Source organism: Meles meles, chromosome 4 (genome assembly GCF_922984935.1).
Source record: "Meles meles chromosome 4, mMelMel3.1 paternal haplotype, whole genome shotgun sequence".
NCBI lineage: Eukaryota > Metazoa > Chordata > Mammalia > Carnivora > Mustelidae > Meles > Meles meles.
In genome coordinates this window covers 19220614-19245924 of record NC_060069.1, presented here as the reverse complement: position 1 = coordinate 19245924, position 25311 = coordinate 19220614, and the positions used below count along the sequence as shown (strand labels likewise).

At 40.1% G+C, this 25311-nt stretch overlaps 1 protein-coding gene and 1 pseudogene across 11 annotated transcripts in view; both read left to right on the top strand.

Moving 5' to 3' along the window:
* The window catches only part of THRB (thyroid hormone receptor beta), a 372214-nt gene that overhangs the window by 315017 nt on the left and 31886 nt on the right, over window positions 1–25311 (top strand). For all 11 annotated transcript variants that reach the window (XM_046003102.1, XM_046003101.1, XM_046003097.1 and 8 more), the window contains 2 exons: window positions 19222–19322; window positions 24340–24487. In XM_046003102.1, coding sequence (XP_045859058.1) covers window positions 19222–19322; window positions 24340–24487 — 249 coding nt within the window. The remainder of the gene's footprint in view (window positions 1–19221; window positions 19323–24339; window positions 24488–25311) is intronic.
* Window positions 20205–20341, top strand: LOC123940981 (annotated as a pseudogene).

The window sequence follows — 25311 nt, the reverse complement described above, 5'->3', positions numbered from 1 at the left end:
GAGGGCTTTGAGTTTCTATTCCTACCAAACAGAAGCAGTCGCAGAGCGCAAAGGCCCCAGTCTTGTGCTGTGGCCACCTGGGATTTGCACTACCTTGTGTCTGGCCTGCCTCTTCTGACCAGTAGCTTTCCTCCTTGGTAAAGACCAAAAACGGGACACGCCCCTCGGCAGCTTCCCAGGCCCCTCCTCTCTGTCCCTGGTGTGTCATCTGAGAAAAACACCACTCTTCCAGGGGATCTAACCCTATGAATGGCCTTCCCTCCAGCAAGAGTCATAGAACAGAATTCTGTGTTTCTGAAAGTGTGTTTCATGGAACACTTGTAACCGATGTTAGAAGATACACAGGGTTCTATGATGAGATGTGTTTGGGAAATGCTGAGTCACGTGAGGCCATACAAAGTTCGACAGTTTTCATTTGTGATTCTCTAAGAGAGAGATATACAATGCATACTTTCCAAACTCATTTGACCACAGAACCCTATTCTTATTGCTTTTTCTTCAAAGCGTCTTTTGGGACTGGTATTGTGGACCACTCTGGAAACATCCTCTGAATGAGGATCACATAGTCAAAATAATCAAGGGGAGAGTGGCTCATGCTAATTAATGCACCTGGGACTGAGGAAGTAAAAAGTTCCAAAATGGTTTGAGTTGTACATGATTCCATGGACTCAAGGTTTTATATGAATTCTTTTTTTTTTTTTTAAGATTTTATTTATATGTGAGAGAGAAAGAGGGAGTGAGAGCACAAGGAGGGGTAGCAGCAGGCAGAGGAGAAGCAAGCTTCCTCCCGAGCGAGAAGCCCAATGTGGGACTCAATTCTAGGACCCTGGGATTATGATCCAAGCCAAAGGCAGAGGCCCAACCAGCCGAGCCACCCAGGTATCCCTTGTATCAATTCTTAAGGGGAGTGTCAACTTCCAGGCCCCGGGAAATTCCCTTAATTCCCTCCCTTTCCCTAAGGCAGTATATATCTCGGAGGAAGAACCAACGAACTTACTCCTAGGTTGAAGGTAGATAGTGAGGGCAAGTAAGGAGTCAAGGAGACACCCAGGCTTTGTGCTTAAACCCCCAGGTGGATAGTGGTACCTGGATGGGAAGACTGCAGGAGGAACAGGTTTTAGAAAGAATGAAGAGGGAGATGCATGTTGGTGTGCCAATGAACATGTCAAGTTGACAGCTGGACAGAAGTTCTGGTTTTAGAGAAGACATCTGGGATGGAGACATACATTTTGATGTCATTTACCTACTTATTGAAAGCCATTAGAGTGGGTGAGATCACCTACAACAGATGCTGGCAAACTTCTCTAAAGTGCCACATACTAAATATTTTCAACAAGCCATATGGCCTCTGTTACAATTACTCAACTCCGCCATTGTAGCATAGAGTAGATATAGAAGCAGCCATAGATGATATGTAAATGAATAAGCATGACTGTGTTTCAATAAAACTTTATTTACAAAACAGATAGTGGCCCATTTTGCTCTGTCAGTCAAAGCTTGCTGGCTCCTAACCTAGAGTCAAAATGTAGACTCAAAAAAGAAAGTCCAAGACAGGTCCTAAGGCACTTCAATAATAATAATTATTACATATATACATAATTATATCACTATGCCAGTCACTGTTCTAAATGCTTTACTTATATTGACTCACTTCATCTTCACAATAACTGATGAGGTGGATACCATTATCACTATTTTACAAAGGAATAAACAGTTACCTAAAGTTCTGATTTTTCTCTCTCTTGAGAAAAAAATTAGAAGTGCAGGGACACCTGGGTGGCTCAGTCAGTTAAGCACCTGCCTTTAGCTCAGATCATGATCCCAGGTTCCTGGGATGGAGCCGCACATAGGGCTCCCTGCTCAGCGTGGAGTGTGCTTCTCTCTCTTCCTCTGTCCTTTCCTCCATCTGTGCTCTTTCTCTCACAAATAAATAAATATAATCTTAAAAAAAAAAGTGCAGAGGTTCACAGTCTAGACTAGTATGACAGTTCTGTGGCAGGTCTAGGTTCAACAACCTAAGTTCCTTCCAGCTCAGTTTTCTACCATCTAGAGTACAGCAGTCATTCGAATAGGCCAAAATGGTGGCTGGGGCTCCAGCTATCACATCCACATTCCAGCAGCTGAAAGAAGGAACAAAGAAGCAGCAAATGGTATGCACCAGTTGTTTTTTAATTTTCCTAGAAACTGCCTTACCATTACATCTCATTGGCCAGAGCTTTTTCACACAGACACCTCTAGCTGCAAGGGAGACTGAGAAACAAAAGTTTCTTCCCAAAGGCCATTGCACAGCTAAAATTCAGACATTCTATAACTAAAGCAGAAAGAAAGAAAAGCTATTAGAGTAGAAGCTAATGTAAACATTTCATGTTAATTCTTTTTCTTTATGTGCCTTTTTTGCAAGTATTGTTGATAACACTCTCCCCAAGACATTTCTGCTCAGCTGTCTCATATCTCTGGCCTCTACTGTTGAAGTCCTGTTCACTCTTCAAAAGCCAACTCACAGGTCCCCTCTTCCATGCTGCTATACCCAGCTTGCTAGGCAGATTCTTCCCACATTCCCATGCCACAGTCAACATGCTTCCTTGGATTTAATTCTTCCCTGGTCTCTCTCTGTGGCCTGGCCCCTCTGCTTGACTAGACAATTCAAGGATAGGTGAAGCCAGGTCGAGGTTTAGAAGGTAAATTTTTAAGAACTAAGGGAAATAGACAGCAAAACTGCAAATGAAGAAAAACTCAAGTACGGGGGATGCCCCAGCACATAGTAAAGGGGCCACACTTGGGCACCCAGTAGAACAGCAGTTCTCAAATTCGGCCGCCTGTGGAAATAATCCGAGGAACTTTAAAAAAAAAACCTTGATGCTCACGTTTCACACCATCCTGGTTAAATTAGAATTTCTCAGGGTGACACATAGGCATCGACGTTTTTTAAAGTGCACAGGTGATACCAGTGTGCGGCCTTATTTAAGAAACAGCTGAAAACAGAGGAAAGGACACTGAAAGAAGCTGCTTTCCTCCTTCAGAGACCTTGAGGGTTTGTTGTTCACCTATGAGGTTTTCCAAGCAATATCATCAGTCTTATCCTTTTAGGTTATTTCCTTCTAGCCGAAGACAAAGATGTATTTACATAATAAATTATTATTGATTGGAACACTCCTAATGAGAATTATTAAAGCCCCCCCCCCCAAGTTTATTTCAGGCAGTTTGAAGCACTATGGGTCAAATAACTCCCAAGCTTCCCCTTAAGTAACTAAATTAGAGTAGTCAGCCAGGGAAATAAGAAAACAATCTTACTGAAGCTCACCTCATTTGTGACACATAATATGTTTAAATTGCCTTATCGACTTTACAGAGAAGCATGCCAGATCGATCACAAGTGACAGCACTGTGATTGCTTGGATCAGGGCGTGAGGGGTCATATTTCAAATTCAGTGTGAGTGCTGGACTCCCTTTTCAGCTCACAGGAATGAGAGTTGCGTGCACTTGCTGCACATAAAGAACATTCCCCATTCTTGGAACAAGAAGGAGTGCATTCCAGAAAGTTTTGCGCTGTTTTCTCCAAAAGATAAAAGTCAGAGAGGGAGAGCTCTTAAATATGCTTTGAAACTTCTTTTTTCCTGTACAAAGATTTCTGAGGGAATGCAGGATTGTTTTAATTCTGTGATTGTCAGGGGTCTTCACATGTTTTGTAAAAATTGAGGAAAAAAGGGCTTTGGAGTTGTTCTTTCCCTTTTCCTTACAGTATGTATATCCAGTTTGGGGGCAGAATAGCGCTCTGATTTTCCAAGTACATTTGGAGATTTCTGGAAGTTGTTTTTAAGTGTTCCTTTGGCAGAAAAGTTGAGACTCTGGCTTTGGTTGATATTGTTACTGGTGAAAAGCAAGAAATTGCTTGGATCTGTGCCTTCAATGAAATAGAAAGGGAGCCAGGATACGCAATGGCAGAACCGCAGCATTGGACGGATCCGCCATGCAGCTCCGAACGAGAAAAAGAGGCCTCGGAACATGTGTGTGTGCCAGGAAAGAAAACTGCTTTATTGAAAGGTTAATTTTCAGATTAGTTTGGGGAAATTTGAGATAAATAAATGAAAGCAGACAAAAAACATAAGGCCTGGATCCTTTTTCCCAGGGTTTTCAGAAAATAGTCACTGCTTCCAGTGAAATGTTTTGACATTTTCAGCAGGGAGAAAATGTTAATTGTAATGTTATGTGTATGTGTTCTTAAAAGCATTTGCGGATAAATCTTTTATTCATTTTAAGAGTAATCAGAGAGTGAAAACACTATTAGAGTGTTAGCTACATTCATTACTCTTTATGGTCACTTTCCTGCTGTCCGGGATGTAGTGGTTCTTCTTCCCGATTTAATGTACCAATTTGGAGAACATTCTTCTCCTTGTCTTACAGTTCAGTTGCAGTTTTTCGAGGAGTCTTATTACTAAACATCCATGCGGTCGGCCTGGGCTTCTACCCTCCTTCTGTCTCATTTGTTGCTTGCTCTCTTCCCTTGGAACAGCAGCTCCATTTCTATGCTTACAAAATCATCAGCACTCAGAACCCCTGGGTGGCTCCGTCAGTTAAGTGTCTGCCTTTGGCTCAGGTCACGATCCCAGGGTCACAATCCCAGGGTCCTGGGATTGAGCCCTAAGTCTGCCAGCCCAGTAGGTAGTCTGCTTGTCTCTCTCCTTCTGCCTCTCCCCCTGCTCATTCTCTCTCTCTCTCAAATAAACAAAATCTTTAAAAACAAAAAAAATAAAATAAAATCATCAGCTTTAAAGAATCCCTTTCATGTCAATGGCCCACTGACTCAGAATATTGAACACGTAGGGTGCCTGGGTGGCTCCGTGGATTAAAGCCTCTGCCTTCATCTCAGGTCATGGTCCCAGGGTCCTGGGATTCGAGCCCCGCATCGAGCTCTCTGCTCAGCGGGGAGCCTGCTTCCCCTCTCTCTGCCTGCCTCTCTGCCTTCTTGTGATCTCTGCCTGTCAAATAAATAAATAAAATCTTTAAAAAAAAAAAAAAAGAATATTGAATACGTGTGCTACTGAGCTACTTAATGGCCCGGGCTAGATCGACTTGTGGAACAGCAATCTCTGTTCCCACTGCTTCCCTGCTTTGCACTTAACAGATACCCTGTAGGTATTTGTCGAATGACTGTCATTCACATCCTCCTTTCTCTGGTCATATATCCCTGTCCCAGAATCCCATGTTGCAGTTGAGTGGAGTTTCATTTCCAAAGAGGAGGTCTCACTGCTGAGTATTACAATATTACATTGTCTGCAGTCACTTAGGAGGGAAATACCAACAAGGTCGTACATTCATGTAGCGGCAGGAACCCAAATGTAAAGGTCACCACCTGAGTCCCAGCCCTGCAAACTGAGTCTCTGGAAGAAATAGAAAGAACCCCTAGCTGCAAAGAAAGCAGCCTTGGCCCTTACTGAACCATGATCTAGAACACACGCACAGAGTGGGTATATGCGTGCTCATCCAAGTGGAGGAAAAAACCTTCAGTAATCATCTTAGCAAGCGGTTAGGGCCTAATTTGATATTTGTTTGCATCTTAGTTAAAAGATACGATGATTCTTACAGAAAATGCTTTTCCCTCTTAAAGATCACTGTCTTTAAACCACAAGCATGTGAGTACTACTTAAATAACATTTAAGCTTGAAAATAATCTCAAAAGCAGATTTGATTGGAATAAAATGAGAAATGTACACAGTGTCCCACATACCTACTCTAAGAGTGCCGTTTCCACAAACGGAGGGGGGACCTGCCAGAATGGAGGGGCTTCTTCATTTAAGGGTACGGGCACATACTCTCTCTCCTGTGCTTATAAACAAAACATAAAAACAGAAGGAGCAAAGCTAATTTAAGCTTTAGGTCTCATGTAGATTTGTGTCAACGATGTAGAAAATTATCTGCTCCAAGGGAGAAAACAGAGCTCACTCACAGACACCAGAGGCATTTTCAGAAGTGGCTTTCCTTGGCACGTTTCTAAAACCTGTGGAACCTATGTGTCATGAGGAGGATGATAGGGTCCTGCCATTAAAAGCCAATCAGTAACATTCAACAGACTTAACCACCAACACTCGAGTGACAAGATTAATGTTTTGGAGTCAGTCATTGGGCTCGTTATTGCTGGGATTTTCTCTGGGTCATGCTAATAAACCGGATTATTGATTTTAGGATTTTCTGTGTGTCCAAGGTTATTCTCTAAGATGTCTGTACAAGGTTTCATGCTTAAGTTGTCAACCAAAATGACATCACAATGAGTAATCATTTTCTAATCATGTTAAAAGGGGTTAAAAACAGCGTATGAAATGCATCTTCCCAGCTTCGGAGGAGCAGGAGCCTTCTTGCTGTCACTCCTCCAGCTGGGTGACGGTCATCCCTACCTGGGTGCCATCTTCCCCAGGAATTAGCTGCGTTCTCAGCTTAAGACCTTTGATAGTCAGAAATCTGCTTTCCAGTATGTTTGAATGGCAGGAGAGCTCCAAAGACACCTCGATCCAAAGAGGATTTTAGCCCATCAGGTGCTAGTCCAAAGTAAAGCAGGCAGGGTGGCTGTACTGCCCGTGGTGTTTATTCATCTTTGCTTCTCGCTTCATGCGTATGGATGGACGCTTCCCTGCGTATATGCCCGGCTCTCAGGGCGAATGGGGCTGGTGAATGCATGCGGGGAGTGTGTGTATATGTAAAGTAGAAACTGCACCAGGGTCACAAAATGAGCTACTGTATGCAAGAAGTATATGAAGTGCGCCCAGCCGCCGGCAGCAACTGCTACATGCAGGCCACTGATTATTACACGTATTTTGAAGATAGTGCGGGTTACAGTGGCCGCAACGCTCCGGCCGTGCCCAGTAACAACATATATATGGAACAGGCCTGGGCAGTGAATCAGCCTTATACCTGTAGTTACCCTGGAAACATGCTGAAAAGCAAGGACTCTGATTTGGACATGGCCCTGAATCAATACAGCCAACCTGAGTATTTCACTGAAGAAAAGCCTACTTTTTCTCAAGTGCGGTCACCATCGTACTCTCAAAAAAAAGGTAGGGTCCATTTTACTTGAATTTGTTAAAAGTTTCTGTGTTTGTTTCCCTTGCGTTTCAAAGTTACAGTCTGCATCAGCTTTGTCCAATCTTGGACTTTAAACGCTGACTGTTTGAAATTAACAACAGCAGTAAAGAGTGAGGTTGCTACGTGATTGAAAGGGGTCCGTGAGCAACCACGTTTCCAAGCACTTTTTTTCCAAGCATATATAAGAGCTGGATTGAGTTGATTTTTTAAGCTGTGTGTATATGTGTATTTACATTGTGTGCATGTGAGTGTGTGTGTGTGTGTGTGTGTGTGTGTGTGTATTGCCCAAAATGAATATGGCCAGTTTCTTTGCTAAAGCAAATATGTAAAAGGCTTCCCCCTCAGTGGATAGGCACTGTGGCTTTTGAAGTGGGATAATTCTCCCCAGTTCAGGTTCAGATTAAAAACTCCTTTGAGTTTTTGTTCATATTTCAAATTAAAAGTTTATTTTAGTTAACTAATAAAATATTTTAGTGATTTCTTTAACGGTAGTATAATGTTGATACATCAGATTTTATAATTGTTCATCTTCATATACTTACTGATCCTTGCAACTGCAAACAATCTACTTGTGAGCATATTAAGCTGTAAGAATATAAAACTCAAAAAGGAACTAATATGCTTCCTATTGCCATTTTGTCCCTAGAGTTTCCCGTGTCTGGAATCGTGTCAAATGAACTCTTTAGGAAACAAGAAGTGTCATTCAAAATATCCACAGTGAAAACAAGCGCAATATCCATTTATTTTAACAGACACTGTGGCTTTACAATGCCGTGTAATTTTCTATCAATGGAACATTTCTTCTATATCAAAAAATAAAACAGGAGAAGCAAGCAGGTGGTATTCAGGGAACTTAGTAGCATCTGCCAGATATTTTGGAAATAGCTTAAATTCTATTCTATTCTTGAATATGCCAGAAACTGTTTTTTTCTGTGTACAATCTACAAGATATTGCATAGGAAACCAAATTTACAGATTTCTATAATTTGCAAAAATATGATGCCCATGGATCCTCAAAGGTGAATTTCTCTGTAAAATTATCTTAAAACAGAGTATGGCTTGGTTGATTACGGTTCCTATAAAAATTATCATTTGCTCTTCTTAATGTGACTCTGTAATTAAGAGCTGCCTGTTTTGACATCAAAATAAAACAAACAAACAAACAAACAAACAAAAAACACAAAAACCTCAAAGTGAAACTCTAGTTTAGTTGTTACCGTAGACTGTGTTTGGATTTTCTGTGCTGTTCTCCACCTTCCAAATATGAAGTATGAACGGAATTACAGCAGAACACATATTCAGAGTACTTAGTCGCATTTTCATTTTTCCCATCCTCTTGAAGGATATCAGAATTTCTCTCATTTATTACAAAGGGCACACCACAGAAATCCCCAAAGGGAACATCTGAGATAGACTGAATGTGTGCTTTCTATTTCTATTTAATATTACACTTAAAAGTAATTATCTTTGAAAAGAAGAAGTTAACATTGCTTCATTAAACACGTCTGGACACGCCTCTCACAGTGTTATGGGATCGCAAGATAATACTCATGCCTGTCTCTCTATTTGGGGCATTCTGCTATTCTTAAAAATTCCTGCAAAAATTTTCAGGCTCTTTTACTTTTTTTTTCTTTTGTTTTTTCATGATATTTTCTTCAAGCAGTGCTGGAGAATATTTGCTCCTAAAACGTTAAACCAGAGATTCTTTGCTAATTAATTTGACGCTTGAACTAGAAGCTAAGACACATTATATGCATATATTGATGTAATTTCCCAAAGCCATATGCCATTGAAAGGCCACGGCCACCTGCCAAACTCACTAAATCAAAGCAGGCAAATATTCTTAAATACGCCATTATTTACTGTTACAAGTCTTTAAGTAAATCCCAGTAAAACTAAACCCAGCTGTTAACTGTCTCTTAGGACAAAAGGTCGTACCCAACACGTTTATCCATATTGATCCATTATTGATTTTTGTTGTTGTTGGAGGACATCAGTAGTATCTTCTTAAGGCAAAATTAAGACTATAAACAGGTGTTCAGTGGGGCAGGCCTCATTATTCCAATTGGATTTTTATCTATTTTCATGAAATTCATAATTGTTTCATCTGGGTCTGTTGCTGTCACTGTAGCGTTTTAAACTTTTCAATAACACAGCTGTCTTAACTTTGTCAATTTTTTTTTTCCTTAAGGATGGCTTATTCTTAAGCCTTTAATTGGAATTTTCTAGTGTAGAGAAAATGATCATAATCTTGTAAAAACAAATGTACTGTAAGAACACATAGATGAAATAAAGGAAGACTGCAGAGCCCAATGTCAAGACTAGTTATCTTAACAGTAGACTTTAGAATGATTTTGAGTTCTGCTTGTGTTGTTTTTGTGTGTTTTTATGTTTGTAGCCAAGAGGGAGAAACATTAGCAAGCTCCTGAAGCATGGAGGGCATGAACGAAGAGTCAGAATTCCATTCATTGAACCGAATTTAAGCTAAAACTTCAAGAATTAGGGTGGGATGCAGAGCCAGTATTATTTTCACTTTGAGGAAAGGCTGAAATGCAGAATGCAATGTCTGACTTTTTTTTTTTTCATATAGAAGATGAGAAAAACACGTTTTTAATTTTTAAAAGTTAGAGACAAATAAAAAGAGCCCTAGCATCACTCAGATACAAGCTCCTTATGTTTATGTCTTTCAAGTAAACTCACCTTGATTTGTTATATGAAAATCAGCTATCACAGCCAGTTCTGATCACTACCTTCACCTTAGCCCCTAGCTCAGGAGGAAGGGAAGAGTTTGGAAATCAGCCGGAGGCCGAGGGAATTGGCAACCAGGGTGTTGGGTCTTCTCCTTTGTGACCATAGTTCCAACATAGTTAAAAGTCAGTATATTTTTCTTATATTTCTTTTCTTTGGAGGGAGGGGGGGAGGGGTGTTGCTAGCTGTTTCCATAAAAAATTCCACTCACATTCCAAAGTCCCCAAACAGCTTAAGTCTGGCTTCCCTGCAGGTGGCTTTGCTAGTCAGTCTCTGGGTCTGTTTAAACAGAATCGTTCCCTGGAGTGTCTGTCCTGTGCGACCCCGTCCATGGGATTCTTTGCTTGACCTTCTATGTACCATCTTTACAGGAATTGCACATCCAAAAAGTCTGTAGTGTGTTTGCATCAGAGTTGGTTATCATGTCCAAGAGAATAAGAAATTCTTGTTTTACTGAGTCCAGATCAAGGAGATGGGGTCCTCTTCAGTTTGGGTTTTGATAGCACGTGTTCTTGTTCTAAAGCTGCATTATTGATGGTCCAGAGAGAAATATTAATAACCAAAGCAGGAACTGCACCTCAAACTGTCCTTTCTGACTCTGTCTCCGCTGCCCCTCTGTCTCGGGGACAGGAAGCCAATGTATGTGAATAATCGTGTAAACATTAGAAATGGAAATTAAATGGTAAGGTGAGCGAAGTTTGAAGTGACCCACATCAAGATGACTGGACGAAAAAGAAGAATAAAGCCCCAAAGAAATATAATCTCTAATTAGAATTTCCTCAACCTCTTTCAAAGTCAGAGAACGGATGCTATACAGTAGAGTCGAACATGGGACAGTTCCAAAGTCTGCTCAGAAAAAAAAAAAAATATTCTATGAGAAATAGGTACCCTTAAGCCCTAGATTCACACTCAGTCTCTGGAGAGGCAGGCAGGAAAGAAACCAAAAAAAGGGGGTAGGATTCATGAGTCTCCCAACCGCATAATCACTTCCAGCCACACACCTAAGGATGAGATGATCGCACACTATTTCCATTTCTTTTCTCAACTTTTCCCTCTCCTTCCCTTCTTGCCCCTCTTCTTCCCCTTTGTCTCTCCTGCCCCCACTTCCCCTTTATTTCTCTCCCCCTCATTCTTTCACCTTCTGCCCCTCTCTCCCTGACCCTTCTCTCCCCCTCTAGTTGAATGTGTCTAATTTAAACACATACGATTAGTCTACCCAATCCACTGTGTTGTAGACATTATGTCTTTAAAATATAATACTTGAGAAGTTCGTGCAACTGAAGATTCTTCTATAATGCTTATGTAATTGTAGGGATTCTGGCTTAAGGTTAGGATTTCAAATTAGACACTGCCACCTGTGTACTATTAAGAGATAATATCACGCCAGAAAACAACAGAACCACTTTTTTAAAACACAAAGTGCATTTGCTGCTAAAAAGGTTAAGTAAAAGTGCCTCCTCTCAGTATCTAGAACTGGAAGCAAAGTAGGGAAAGTTGTAGCTTACAAACCTTGACCAAGTGCAGACAAAAGCGTGTGTTAACTTTTCTGTCCTTTCCTTGATAAGGGTTAGGTAACTGCTTTGTCAAAGGCAGGTCCTCCAGAAATTTCACTGGATTCACTAACCTCATCCTAGAGCACCCACTACCATTCCTCACGATGAAAGCTAATAGCAGGAGTCCAAGGCATGATGAGAAGCTGAAGTCAGATGACTGCCAGGCTTGTGAAGGACTGTTGGTGCTGTTTATTTCCTGCATATGGGGTTATATCCGCCACCTTGCATCCCCGATGAGTAAACATTTTCCCACAAACTCAAAGCTTTTTTTTCTTAGCACTCAGGATCCAGGTGCCTTGAGCCTGAGGTCCCGTTGCCTCCCACTCTACCATCTGTTCTAGTCTAGCTTTTATGACCCCCATCTTCTTGTACTCATACTAAGTACCAGTGCTCACTTAGCATCTGTATTCTTCCTTTTCCAGACCCTCATGACGGCTGAACTTCCGTGCGCTGTCCTTGGTACCACCCTCATCTCCATTCCCTCTGTACTGTACTAGCTGCTTTAGAGAATTTCCTGATCTGCTGGAGACACGTGCTTTTGCGTGGTCACCCCACCCCCCATCTGCAGATACTTCCTGCTGTGTTGTGCTGTCCTCTTCTCTTCATGGTCACCCCCCTTCATAAAGCCTTCTTCTTCCAGTCACTTAGTGGCTGTGATTCCCTGCCCTCCGCACCCACCATGGGGCTCCTCTTCAAAATTCCAAACCCTTTTCCATGCCCTGTTAGATCAAACACTAACACCACCAACTCTTCTTTACCCACAGGAAAGATTCTGGCTTCCCTGCCCTAAAGGGAAATTTTGATTCTGGCTTTGTACTTAGGCCCATACTCTCTTTTCCAGAAATCTTGGCTAATTTCTCCATGTGCCCCTCCCTCTGCCATAGTTCCCTGAAGTAGTGACGCTTCTTCTAGCTACCAGCTACTGCCAGCCAAACCCCAGTATGTGCCCTGCCGTTTTCAGCCCGCATCACCTCAGGTCACTTGCTCAGCTTAGAACCCACCAGCTTCTTCTATTTAACCAGCACCACATTCTCTCCAACACCCCGATTCCCAACTGGCCCTGGCTTCAAAAACAGGTTTCCTTTGTTTTATATAATAGTGCTGAATCATTTCTGTAAACCACCTTTAAAATTTTTTTATATAATGTGTATTAAACCAGAGTTTCTTGACCTCAGCACTATGAACATTTGGGGCCAGATGATTGTTGTGGAGGCTGATCTATGCCTTGCAGGATGTTTAGCAGCATTCCTTGCTTCTATGCATTATATTTCAGTAGCACACAACTGCTCCATCCTGTTATGATAATCAACAGCGTGTCCAGATATTGCCAGAATGTCCCTCTGGGGTGAAATCACCCTGGTTGAGAACCGTTACATTAAAAGAACGTAGTATTAAGAGAACATCTGAAGTCGGGGATCTTTTTGTAATGTGAAAATCCCTCCTCAGTTTTCATATTGAAAAGTCTAGATTTTTATATACCAAATTGTTTCAAAATGGAGTACACTTGAACACATACATACATGCAACATGCTACTTACATATATGTGTTATAGATCATTCCTATAGTCTGGATTTGGGTTCTCTTCCTCACATATGCTTGTTTATGTAAACTCGAGCTAGATAATAAGCACCGTGAAGGCAGTCACCTCCTTCACTGCACACTCTGTGGAGTGCACATCTATTAGGACAGCAGGGTGTATCTGCACACACACCAACAGACCTTTTAAAAACCAGGATGATATCAGGATGACAAACGGAAATGTTCATTCCCTTCATTAAGGGAAGAAGGCCTGACAGTCTATGTTTTTAGAGCTATAACCCTAAATCTCATTCTGAATGGATTTTCAGATAAAGAAAAGGCACCCATTTTTTCTCAAACATGCAGGATCAGAGATAACTGTGGGAACCTCTGTATAAGCTCAATGCCATAAGCTGACTCTCGGGGCAAAAAGAGAGGCAACTAGTACCCATTTCTGGTGACCCTTTCTGTCCCCCTCCATTCCGCGCACTTCTAATACACTTTAATTTCCTGCTTTCCAACCCCTCCCTTCTTTTAAAATGGGAAAAGACCTCATTAGTACCAGAGTTCTAAAACTCCAATGCCTACAAGTGCCAGAGAGCTGGTAGGAATAAGATAGAGCCACAGTTGTTTAATAAGGACTGCTTAATTTAAACTTTTCAACCAGCACACATATTGTATGTATATGATAAAAAACATTTTTAACTTTCATAAAGAAATTTATTCTCTCTCCTTTTCCTTGAATTACTTTTGTCTTCCCACTTTTGACAAAAATTAAAAATCTGTGAAATACTTCTTTACTTAAAAAAGACATAATACAAGCATAAACAAACATAAATGACAAGTGACAATTAGCTGTAGAGTTGGGTCACAATAGGGAGTGGTAGGGACTGTAGTAAATTCGAAAGTATGTCTCTTTCTTAGGAGATGGGCTGCCCTTCTCAGTTCAGTTGATTGTCACCCTGTGAGAATTTGGGCTCACTATTGCCAAATCTTCTGATTTTTCACATGAAGCAGGAAATCTGGATTTCACCTGAAATGTCCCAGTTTCAAAAGCTGGCTGAGATTTTTAAACACTCTGCAATCGAAACACTGTGGACTGCCAGTGTGTATGCCCCTTTGATTAAAATTTTGACTGAAACCCATTATGCCAATCTATTCCCTTTCCTAGTGATTTGCATCTTCAAGAGTTTTAGTTCTAATTATGGACTGAAAGGTCATGTCAGCTACTAAAAACTTGGGTCTACAAGGACAGAAACAAGGAAGTTTAGCTAGTGCCTTGTGCATGAAACTGAATTATGTCCAGACTTAGGCCTAAAAATGCATATATCTTAGTTTCAGAGTTTCTGAGTCTGAAAAAATAATCTGAAACATGCTTTGCCCCCCTTTTCTGCCCTAAGACGTCCAGATGGTAGAAACCCAGAGTCCCTTGTCATCATGTCCTCTCTCCTTTTCTGAATTAATACCTCTGATCTAGTGCTCTTTCTGCTTCTCTTGTCCTCCGGCATCCCCAGTGTTTTAGAGTTGGGAGACTTGGGACTCCATGTCTTCCATCCCATGGTAGCAAGGGCTAGCCAGCCACGGGGCAAGGTGGCAAGCAAAGATGCTCAGTGATTCCATGAGGGTAGTAGAGAACGTGGAAAGATGGCTCCTGTTCTGAGGAAAGGTTTGGTGAAACGGGAGCCTCTGGGGCAGCTCTGCTGGAAATCTGCAGAGAGCAATGCAAAATACCTTTAAAGTTAATGCAGTTTCAGGTTTGTACCCAGTGTCTTACACACTAGGGCCATGCATGTTTGCTAAATAAATGGCTGGCTGGATGGGTGGATGGGTTAATATAGTGTTTCTCAGAGAGTTACAGTTAATATTATGCAAAGCTTGGTACATAATACTAAGAATTAAGTGTAAAAGAAATCAGCATTAGTGTGTTGGGAAAAGGCTTAGAGATGAGCCATTCAGGATTTTTTACATATATAAAGAAACTACAAGGGAAGAAGATGCTAGAGGGGGAGGGGAACTTAAATCGTAAGAATTGAGAAAGTTCAATACAAAACTGAAAGAATGACTAAACATACTAATTATTTAGTTTCCTTAAGGGTATTAATATATAGTCTCATCTGATATCCTGACCCAAACTACTTGGGATTCTTTGATGGCTCTAAATTGATAGTTCTGCAAGACGAATCAGCAGTGTGGACCTCTCTGAACTGCCCAAAGTATTTCTGACCACCAGTGATAACCAATGCTCCTTTTAGATAGTTTTGCTTGGCAAGGTGTCCTATACTGAAGGTAAGATCAGCGGGATTGGAAATGGTCCCTGAACACAGCTCCTCTCCCTTCTGCTAGATTTACCTTCCTAGGCAACACCTTCTACTTTATATCTACCATCAAGATCAATCTGCCTTATGTTCTATTCCCTAAGCATTGTGAATTTGCCAAGGTGACAAGAGGTGCCAGTGCTTCTTCTCCTGGGACCTGAGATGATGATGTAATTGGCTCAAGAGAATTAAACTAGACAGACTTCTGATTTTATTCATACATGGGAAAGCCTTGAATCTAATACAAACCAAGAAACCAGTTTACTGCCTGTTACATGATTCCTAGTGTAAATATACACAACTTTCCCCTTCTACATACCAAGTCCCTCTGAGAGTCAATTTTTTAAAGTAATGTTAAGCTACAACATGAATAAACCTTGAAAACACGATGCTAAGTTAAAAGCCAGTCACAAAAGACCTCAAAATATATAATTTCATTCTAGAAATATCTAGAACAGGCAAATCTGTAGAAACATAGATCAGTGGTTGCTTAGGGTGGAGGGGGTGAAAGGGCCAGGAGGAAGGGGAGTGACTACTAAAGGCATTGGGTTTCTTTGGGATATGATTAAAATGTTCTAAAATTGATTGTGGTGAGAATTTCACAACTTTGTGAATAGAAAAAGCTATTGAATTGTATGTTATATAAATTATATCTTAATGAAGCTATTAACAAATAAGAAGGGAAAATGTTAGTAATATTTGACCATGTCATCTTATCTCACGTGCAGGATAATACTTGGAAATTAAACAGACATTGCCAAGTGTCAAATAAAAAAAAAAATCTCCAAGTACTTGTTGAACAAACAAATGGAGTTTGTTTGCGTAATAATATGCTTGATAAAGTGGCAGCATCGTTTATTTGTCTAAAAAACAAGATACCTGAGCATGTAAGTGCTGGCGAAAACATATCACCCTTGGATTATCACATACTGACAGGGGACTTAATTGTTTTCTGGGGTGTTATTAACCATGCCTCCCCAGCAGTCACTTGGGATAATTTGCAGGTGCAATTCTCAGATGAGCAGTGTGGCTTCCAGAGTTGTGTTTCTCATGTTTGTTTCTAGACAGAACCAAATACTGACATCCATTTAGTGTCCCTTCCTGGTAACAAAACTAGCGCTATACGTGCATTTTCCTTAGCAGGGCATATTTGACCAGCACACGGCTCATTTGTAACCATGAGAAAAGAAAAAGATGGGGACACAGAAACTAGGAGGTCAAGAAATGGTTAAGTTCTCTGGGAGAACTAGTTAGCATGTGATAATGTCAAATAGATTCAGCAATCTTAAGAGAATCTTCACCTACCTATTAATTATGTGTAGGATGTTACCCCCTGATGGATGTTATTTAATGATGAATAATGGACTTAGGCATGATAATTGATGTATCACTGCCTGTGGTGACTGTTTTGGTAAATAAGATGGTTCTGATTATTTTAGAGAAAAGGAAGATCTGGGTGAGGTATCCTTGTATGACCATATAAGCAACTATAACCAACTTAAGTAGATGTTTTCACCACCATGAAAAGAAACTTTGTACCCATTAGCAGTTACACCCCATTCCCCACTCCCTCCAAGCCTTGTCATCTACTAATCTAATTTCTTTCTCTATGAATTTGCCTATTCTAGACATTTCATAGAGATGAAATTATACAATATGTGGCCTTTCGTGTCTGGCTTCTTTCTTTTAACATAATGTTTCCATTTCTTAAAGGTTCATCTATGTTGTAGCATGTGTCATTACCTGAGCTGTATAATATTCCATTGTATGAATGTGCTGCCTTTTGTTTTCTATCATTTGATGGGCATTTGGGTTGTTTTCATCCTTTGGATATTATAAATAATGCTGCTTTGAACATTCACGTACAGTTCTGTGTGTAGACACATATTTTCAGTTCTCTTGGGAACACACCTAGGAGTGGAATTGCTGGGTCATATGTAACTTTATGTTTAACCTTTGAGGGACTGCCAAACTGTTTTCCAAGGCACATTTTACATTCCCACCAGCAATATATAAAGGTTCAGATTTCTCCATATACTTACCAACTTTTATTATTGTCTGCCATTTTTATTATAACCATCTTAGAGGATGTTAGGGGGTGTCTCATTGTGATTTGGGCTTTGCATTTCCTTGTGGTGATGTTCAGCATCTTTCATGCTCTTTACTTCACCTTCACCCTTTCTTCTCTTGTTGAGGAATGACCAGGACTGGAAATACAAGATCTCTATTTCCTACATGTGTACTTACCAAGGGAAGAAACCATGCCTTCCTCGTTTTTATATTCTCAGCACCAAGCACAGTGCTAAGTACATAGTACGTGCTAAATAAATATTTTCTGAATTTATGAATAGGTGAATGATTGAATAAACACACAAATCATTCCAGTCCCCCCTTTTTTTCTGTCCAGATACCTCCCAAAATGCTCTTTTTAAAAATGTTTGACGGAAGTTTGGAAACTTTTGAACGGAATTCAACAGATGACTCAGGTTTGCAGGATGTAAAAGTAAACTAAGAAAAGTTGTGATATTTAAGAAGATAATCATGTACATTATCAGATCTCCCAAGAGAGGCCATTTTTCTAAAATAAAGTCTGAGCGAAGTAATTTCTAAGAAATTGTGAAAGGGACTCATTTTCTTCTGTTTTCTTTGTGAATTTTTTCCTGAAATGTAAGCCTTCTGTGACCTAGTTTAATAAAAGATTTGTGAAAATGTCATGGTAAAGCATACAGCAAGTCATCTGTCATTTCAACGTGGCTAATCTGTATTGAAACCGGTAAGAGTTTACCAAGTCAAAGAACTTCATAAGGAGCCATGGTCAGGGAAAGGAATGATTTTGTTTTCTCAGCCTTTCCCTTCTCCACATCCCAACAAAGCAGACCTTGTTTTGATTTCTGCACTCGTTTAAAGATACGTGCTTCAAATAAATAAATAAATAAATAAAAAGAATAAAGACACGTGCTTCAGTAGTAAACCACTGATAGCATATGAAACTGAATTTGCCCTTTAGAATCAGTTTTGTGTTTGGGCATTTTCTACAAGCAAAGGGGAAGAGGCAAAGACCAGTGGAAAGTAGGCTGCTTCTGTTTTGTTTTTAAACTTTAGTTTCCTGGGCCAGGGAATTTAAACTAAGAAACCAATAGTACACTAACAAAGAGAGTTATTATAGTTGGACTTTTTTTTTTTTTCATAATAAATAGACCCATCATTATTTCACATCACCCAGAATTCTTGGGTTTTGTGCCATAACAGCACAAGTTTGAAAAAAAAAATTTTTTTTAGATGGCTTTGTTCATTCTACTTAAAGTTAATTTTTTAGCAAATGACAAGCATTGCTTGTACTGGAAGTTAGGAGATCTGGTTAGAAGATCTCTGCTTTACTTTCTAATGTGACCCTCAGGAAGACCAAGCAAACCTCTGAAAGCCTGTTCACCTCAAAAGTACTTGAGGATCTCCAAGCTGTGAAGTTTTCTGATTTTATTGCATGGTGCCTAGATTCCAAAGTGGATCCAGTCTTCTAAGAAAAAGTTCTGAAATAAGGCTTGCAAAAGAGATTATGTTCTCCAGAACCTAAGCACTCCAGATGTCTCAAATCTTGGCCTCTCTGCATGACTCATTGGCTTCAGCAGCCTTCAGATATATTCCTACCTGCACAGCAAGAATGATCACACCCATTTCTAAGGCATTCTGAAATCTTGGGCCTACTGTCCAACTCTGTGTGTGTGACAGAAGGTAGCAGATAAGTATAAGATATGGAGGAAGTATAAGAAGTCAGGGAAAAACTTTAAATTTTTCTTGTTAAATATTTTACTTACCTTTTATATTTAAAACTAAATGATCACAAGATGTAAACCCTAAAGCAAAAATTGGATTAAAGTGTATAAAACAATTTGGTCCTGCCTCCTCCCTCACGTGCCTTACGTCCTGTCCTCCTTTTATCCTTCTCCAAGCTACGATGTGTCTTTGACTTTAGTGTGATATTTTCTCCTCACATTCCTTTTTTCCTTCTTCACAGGGTACATCCCCAGTTATTTAGACAAGGACGAGCTATGCGTAGTGTGTGGTGACAAAGCCACTGGGTACCACTACCGCTGCATCACGTGTGAAGGCTGCAAGGTAATTGCCCTGGGACCAGTGAGCTCCGAGCTCAGCCCAGCTCTAGTGTCTCTGTAGATTCCACTAGAATGCAACATGAAGTTTAAGTTCAAATTAGAACCAGATTCCAACACTCACAGCCCGGGATCATCCAGGACCTTTGTCTGGCTGTCCTCTCCATTTCTGACATGTTTAAGAATGGAATTTTTTTTTCCCAAATCAACAATAACTAAATGAATTTGCATGAGTTTAGTGTCTGGCTTTTAAGACGGAGAGAACTAATAAGATGAAAAGAAATTAATATTCTCACTGTAAATTTAAAAATGCATAGATATTTTATAATATATTATCCCAAGAAACAACCATTTCTACTTCTGTTTTATCTCCAGTGGTTGAGGAGACAGAATGTACTCTACCACATGCTATTAATCTGAGTAAATATGCTCATTTTTGCTATTTTTTTAATGTGCTCTCTTTTAAGGGTTCCATTAGAGAATATCTTTGAGGTTACTTAGATTCAATTGTGTTCTGAAATTATCCAAATTGGCTTTCTGCACAGCCTTCAGCCAGTAAGTAAATTCTGGGCAACCATCCGCTAATTTTATGTTCTACACACCCATCTACTTGACAAGAATACACCCGTGATCAACAGTTCACTTCCCGAAAGTGAGCCTAAATTTGCCTACTTACACTCTTCATCATCAAAATTAAGATGAGTTTCCCGGCAAATATCTTTTGGTCCAACAACCTAGCCTAGAAAATACAGTCTACTGTAAAAATAAATAAAGCTCAATTCAGTGCTAGAGCCAGCGTTCGGCTAATGTTCTATAAATGAGGAAGTACAGTAAGCCAGGGGAAAGACTTCTTAAATGTTTACTTGTTAAATGTTTTATTTACTTTTTTATCGCTTCTTGGCCTTTTGGCTAAGATCAAGTGAAATTTTTTATTTACTTTTTATATTTAAAACCAAATGATCCTAAGATGTAAACCCTAAAGCAAAGATTGGATCAAACTATACAAAATGATTCAGTCTTCCCTCCTCTGTCACCCACCTCACCTCCTCTTTCTTCCCCTCCTCCAAATACCCCCGTTTCCTCCCTTTGACCTTAAACCCCAAAAATCAGCACGGTAGCTTGGTTTCAAGGTAAGGTGCCCATTTCCCTAATGGAAGACTTTCTGTGCAAATTCCCTAGTTTTTGTGCATGAAATTAGGAAACGCTTAGTGGAAGCCCGCTAGAAGTGTTGCAATGGAATCAATGGAGTCATTGGAATCAGGGCACATCAGGGCGTTTCTAAGTTCCCAAGGCCCTATATCTGCAAGACTTTTGTAATTTGTTGTAGTGTCTCTCACTCATCCAGACCCCTTTGATCTGGAATTTGGACCTTTTAACAATGACTGTGCCAAAGATTGCTATTACATGCATGAAAATAATGTCTTATGGAGTTTAATGGAAGCAAATAAAAGTAAGTCCTGACTATTTATTAATTGGGGGACTTGCAGACTGTCTCTTAAAAGCAGTTTTATTGGCTTGATTTGAAAGTAATAACACTGCATTACTTTCGATATACTCTCTCACTCTGAAAGCTCAGTAATTCAAATGGGCCTTTTTTCTACATTAGCCCCAATTCATAAACTTTTGCCTACCTGACTATGCAGCATTGAGATTCTTTCAAATCAGTTCCTAATGGCAAATTTTTAATTCTCAGAGAGACCCTAATGAAAATTCCATTTTATACTCAACTCCCAAAGTGACTCTAAAGACCAAATGTGCTTTACAGAGAACTTAATTCTTATTAGTGACTGACTTAAACAAAGGGACAATCAAGCCTCTTAACCCATGTCCCTGCTTCATGTGTATCTTCATGATGATCGAAAAATCCACTAGCCTCTTTTTCCAAGATCACAGGATGTTTGGGGCCTGATTCAACTGAGGTTTACCTAAAAGAAGAAATCATATAGCAAAAAGCTAGATTTTTTTCAGCCTCTTTCCCTTTATCTCATATCAGAATCCTATTTCTAGGATTGCCTCCATCATAAATCAGAAAGCAGTTTTCCCAGGGTAATTATGCAGATCATGCATTTAATATAAAGTCAAAGTATCTTGGAGAAAACAATGGAGTTTTTCAAATGAAACACAATTTTTAAGAGTGGCCAAAGATGAAAAAGGTTATGCTTCACATACTGTTTATTCAAACTTACCTTCTGAAAATAATTCTACCCCACACTCCAGTGTATACGGGGAGAATCTTTTTTGCCCATTTTTGCCCTGAAGACAGCAAAAATCTTTTGGAGCTGTTTTGTCTGTCTTGATGAGTCGGTTTTTATGCATCTTTTATAGAAAGAATGTTGATACTTCCCCACAACAAACTATTTTTGCAAGAAAAACTCACAGCTTTTAGCAGTTGCCCAAATATTGACGCTCAGCTCCTTATCACACTAATCAGAGCATCATCTCAGACCACTAAGAAGTGGATCCAGTTCTCCAAATGCAGAGAAACATGTCTGATGTTGATCAATAAAAGCAAAACCTCTCCTCACCAACAGATCATCAATGAACTATATGGCCTTATTTAGTCCCTAGGACATGTCTTTTGTTAGCTCACCTCTAAAAAGAATTTTGTAAATAGACTATATTAAATATTGTCTATTCGATTCACTTCCAGAAGTTAATTTTCTTCACTTTTTAAAATTAAGGGATCTAGCATCTTTACATTGACTCACATGAAGTGATCCCTCATCATATGTCAAATATGTTTTTATTATAACTTAGGGAAAGCCAACGTCTTAAAGGGGATTTGGTCCATGAAGCCCCCAAGTCATCAGAGAGAAACCACAGAAAAGATGATACTATGAATAGCAAAGCCTGCCACCCCAATACCTTTCTCAACATAAGCAAAGTATAAATCATTTCATTCATTCCTTTTAAAAGTTCACAGAGTAGCCTTTTTGGGAAAATGAATGTTACCCCATTGTCTGGTATACCACAGCTCATTCTCTCCTTAACATTGTCAGACTCATCAGTATGCTCCACCACCACCCCTTCTAGAACATAAGTCAGCCTCAGAGTATGTGTGAGAGAAGGGTCTCCCCAACAACTTTCCTATCCTCCTAGTAGCACACATTCTCCCTGATGCCCCGGACTTTGGTGCTGCCGCCTCTAGGGAAACTCTGCTTCCTCCAGAAGGAGCTATGCTACCCAGCCACTCTCCTCTCTGTGACACATGTCTTCTCACCAGGAATCTCCAGGTTGCTTTTGCTCACCAGGCAGGGATGACCCAGGAAGGGTGGACTGGAGGGAGGGCAGCAGAGGGAGGGAAGGAAGGTTCACGGGGCAGCTTATCTTTCAGCACTGTGGCCTGCTCTGACATTCATGCTCCAGCAGAATGTGCCCACCTTGAATACCCAGGGAAAGACCGCCAGCATGACAGAGCTGCCCATGTGTGACAGAGTGAGTCTTAGAACATGATAGCAACATCATTCAAACCAATGGACATAAGTGTTTAAAGATACAAACCCCCAAAATAATGGGGCAGTTTTCCTGTTAGAACTTGAATAGAAATGATAAGGGATTTGCACAGATGCCCCCAACTCAAGTCCACTAGTTTCAGTCATGGCTGTCATTTTTCTATTTCCTCCTGCTTTGCCCAATATAAAATCTTACGTTTGACCTTTTCATTATAAGGTCTTCTGTGTGAGTGAATATGCAAGTGGTATATGTACATAATCAAAGCCAAGGAAAGTTAAACAGGATCATTCAAATTTGGGCTTAATCTAGGCCTGCTGGTATGTCAGTCCCTACTTATGTAATAAAGTTAGAGGTCTCTTTCAGCTTTAGTAGACAGTATCCTTCAACATTTGTTTTTCCCTTGCTAATCTGCTAAAACGGATAGAACAAAGGTAAAATCTGTTCATCTAAAACATTTAAATAATACAGTAAAATTGGATTCAGTTCATATTATATAAGCAGTTAGGTAAATAAGACTTGGAGTCTGACTCCTGAGCTCTAGGCTGACTTAACACACGATTTGGGGCAAGTGATTTAACCTGTCAGAGGCTTAGTTTTTCAATACCTATCATGAAGATATTACGAGTACCTACTTTATAAGGTTGTAAAAGAGACAGAAGGATACAGAAGGTGTCTACAGCACTTTGCAATGGGCCCCTTACAATAAGGGCATGCTCTCTGCTATCCTGAGTGCTACAATGCAGAAGCACCGTTGCCAAGACAGGAGTTCCACGTCCAGGAAGGTTCTGCGAGAACACACCTTTGAGAAGGTTTACGTCACTTAAATCTGGACTAAATGGCATCCTCAGCTGCCTTTACAGTGGCCCTCTCCCATGCCTAAGAAAGGACGACACCTACTGAACCTCAGGGTGTATGCCGACCGACACTGGAGAGAAAGAATACTATGAAAGGAAAAACCCCAATGTAGTGTGCAGTGAGAAAAACTGGGTGGAGAGTCTGGAATTTTCTACTCCCCAAGTACTGTTGTTTCAAGGGTTATCTGAGCTGGCCATGGTCCTTTCAAGAGTCAAAAACAAGAACTAAACTAAATCTCTAAAGGTTGTTCAATGCATCCATTTAATTAATAAATTAAATTATTAATTAATAGAGTATCACAAGGACCCAGCTCCTTTATTCCCCAGCACAAAGCATAGCAAGGGTCTTCACAGCTTACTTTAACAACACAATTATGCCACTCTATGAGATGAAATGATATAATTTATTTATATTACTCAATGTGTAGAAAAGATAAAAACGAACACTAGATTTTTCCCATTAACCTCTTTTCCTTACGAAATGCCAAAAAGATACTGACTCTGTCTGTAGTCCTAGACATTTCCTTCATCTCAGATTTAGAATTCTTTAGATTCAGTTTGGGCTAACTGTCCTGTATGTGAATAGGTAGGAACTACAGGCCTATACACAGGTAAGGTCCAAAACAATCTATCACAGTTATCTGGACACAAAATTCTGGAGCCATTAATTTCTAGAAAATATGAAACTGTTGTCTTGGGTCTTTCTTTCCCATGTAGGGTTTCTTTAGAAGAACCATTCAGAAAAATCTCCATCCATCCTATTCCTGTAAATATGAAGGAAAATGTGTCATAGACAAAGTTACCAGAAATCAGTGCCAGGAATGTCGCTTTAAAAAATGCATCTATGTTGGCATGGCAACAGATTGTAAGTAATCTTCTTCCTTTGTTTCATATTCAAGAAGTGTTGATTGGGGGAAAGATTCAGTTCAAGGAGATCAACCAGACGGAAAAGAAGGCAGGAACCCGTGGACAGAGAGAAGACACCTCGCACTCCCACAGGCCCCTCACTCGCAAGCACTGCTGCGTGGTTTCCATCCTACCCCTTCCCTATCAACTCCCAACTCTCAAAGAGACCACGCGGGAGGGGAAGTGATTAAATGATCCCCATCACATCTGCAGGACTGTTAGCAATACTCTGTTCACAACAGATTACGAATGAGCGGTCATGTCAGTCCCCCTTGATGAGGCGTAGTTTTACGGACGACATTTGTGTGGTGAGAGCCACATGGACTGGTCCTAATGTTTTTCAAAAGCAGAGACAGGAATTTATTTTGTGGACATTTTTGGAGATGGGGCACTAGCAGAAAACATCATGTTCGGTCATTTTTGAAGAATGTGAAGTCGAGTGCTATCGCATGAGTCATCCCGCCGTTGGTTGTTTGTTATATTTTTAGCCCATAAAAACATTCTAAGCCTCAGTCCTCCTACCCAGTTTTCAAAGTGCCACAGCATATGGTGGTGAGATTAGCCAGTGGAGTCTCTTCTTCCCGCACCGTGCAAAGGATTTACACCAGTCACTTTAATTAATCTAATAAAAAGAATTGTGTCATTCAGAATGTGTGGCGTCCGTTTTGCCAGTCAAATCAGTGTTAATGGTTTCTGTTGGTATAAGTGTTTTGCACCTCAATGAAAGTTTCCAACTTGTAGTTTAAAAAGAAGAAAAAGAAAGAAAATAAAAAAGGGAAGAAA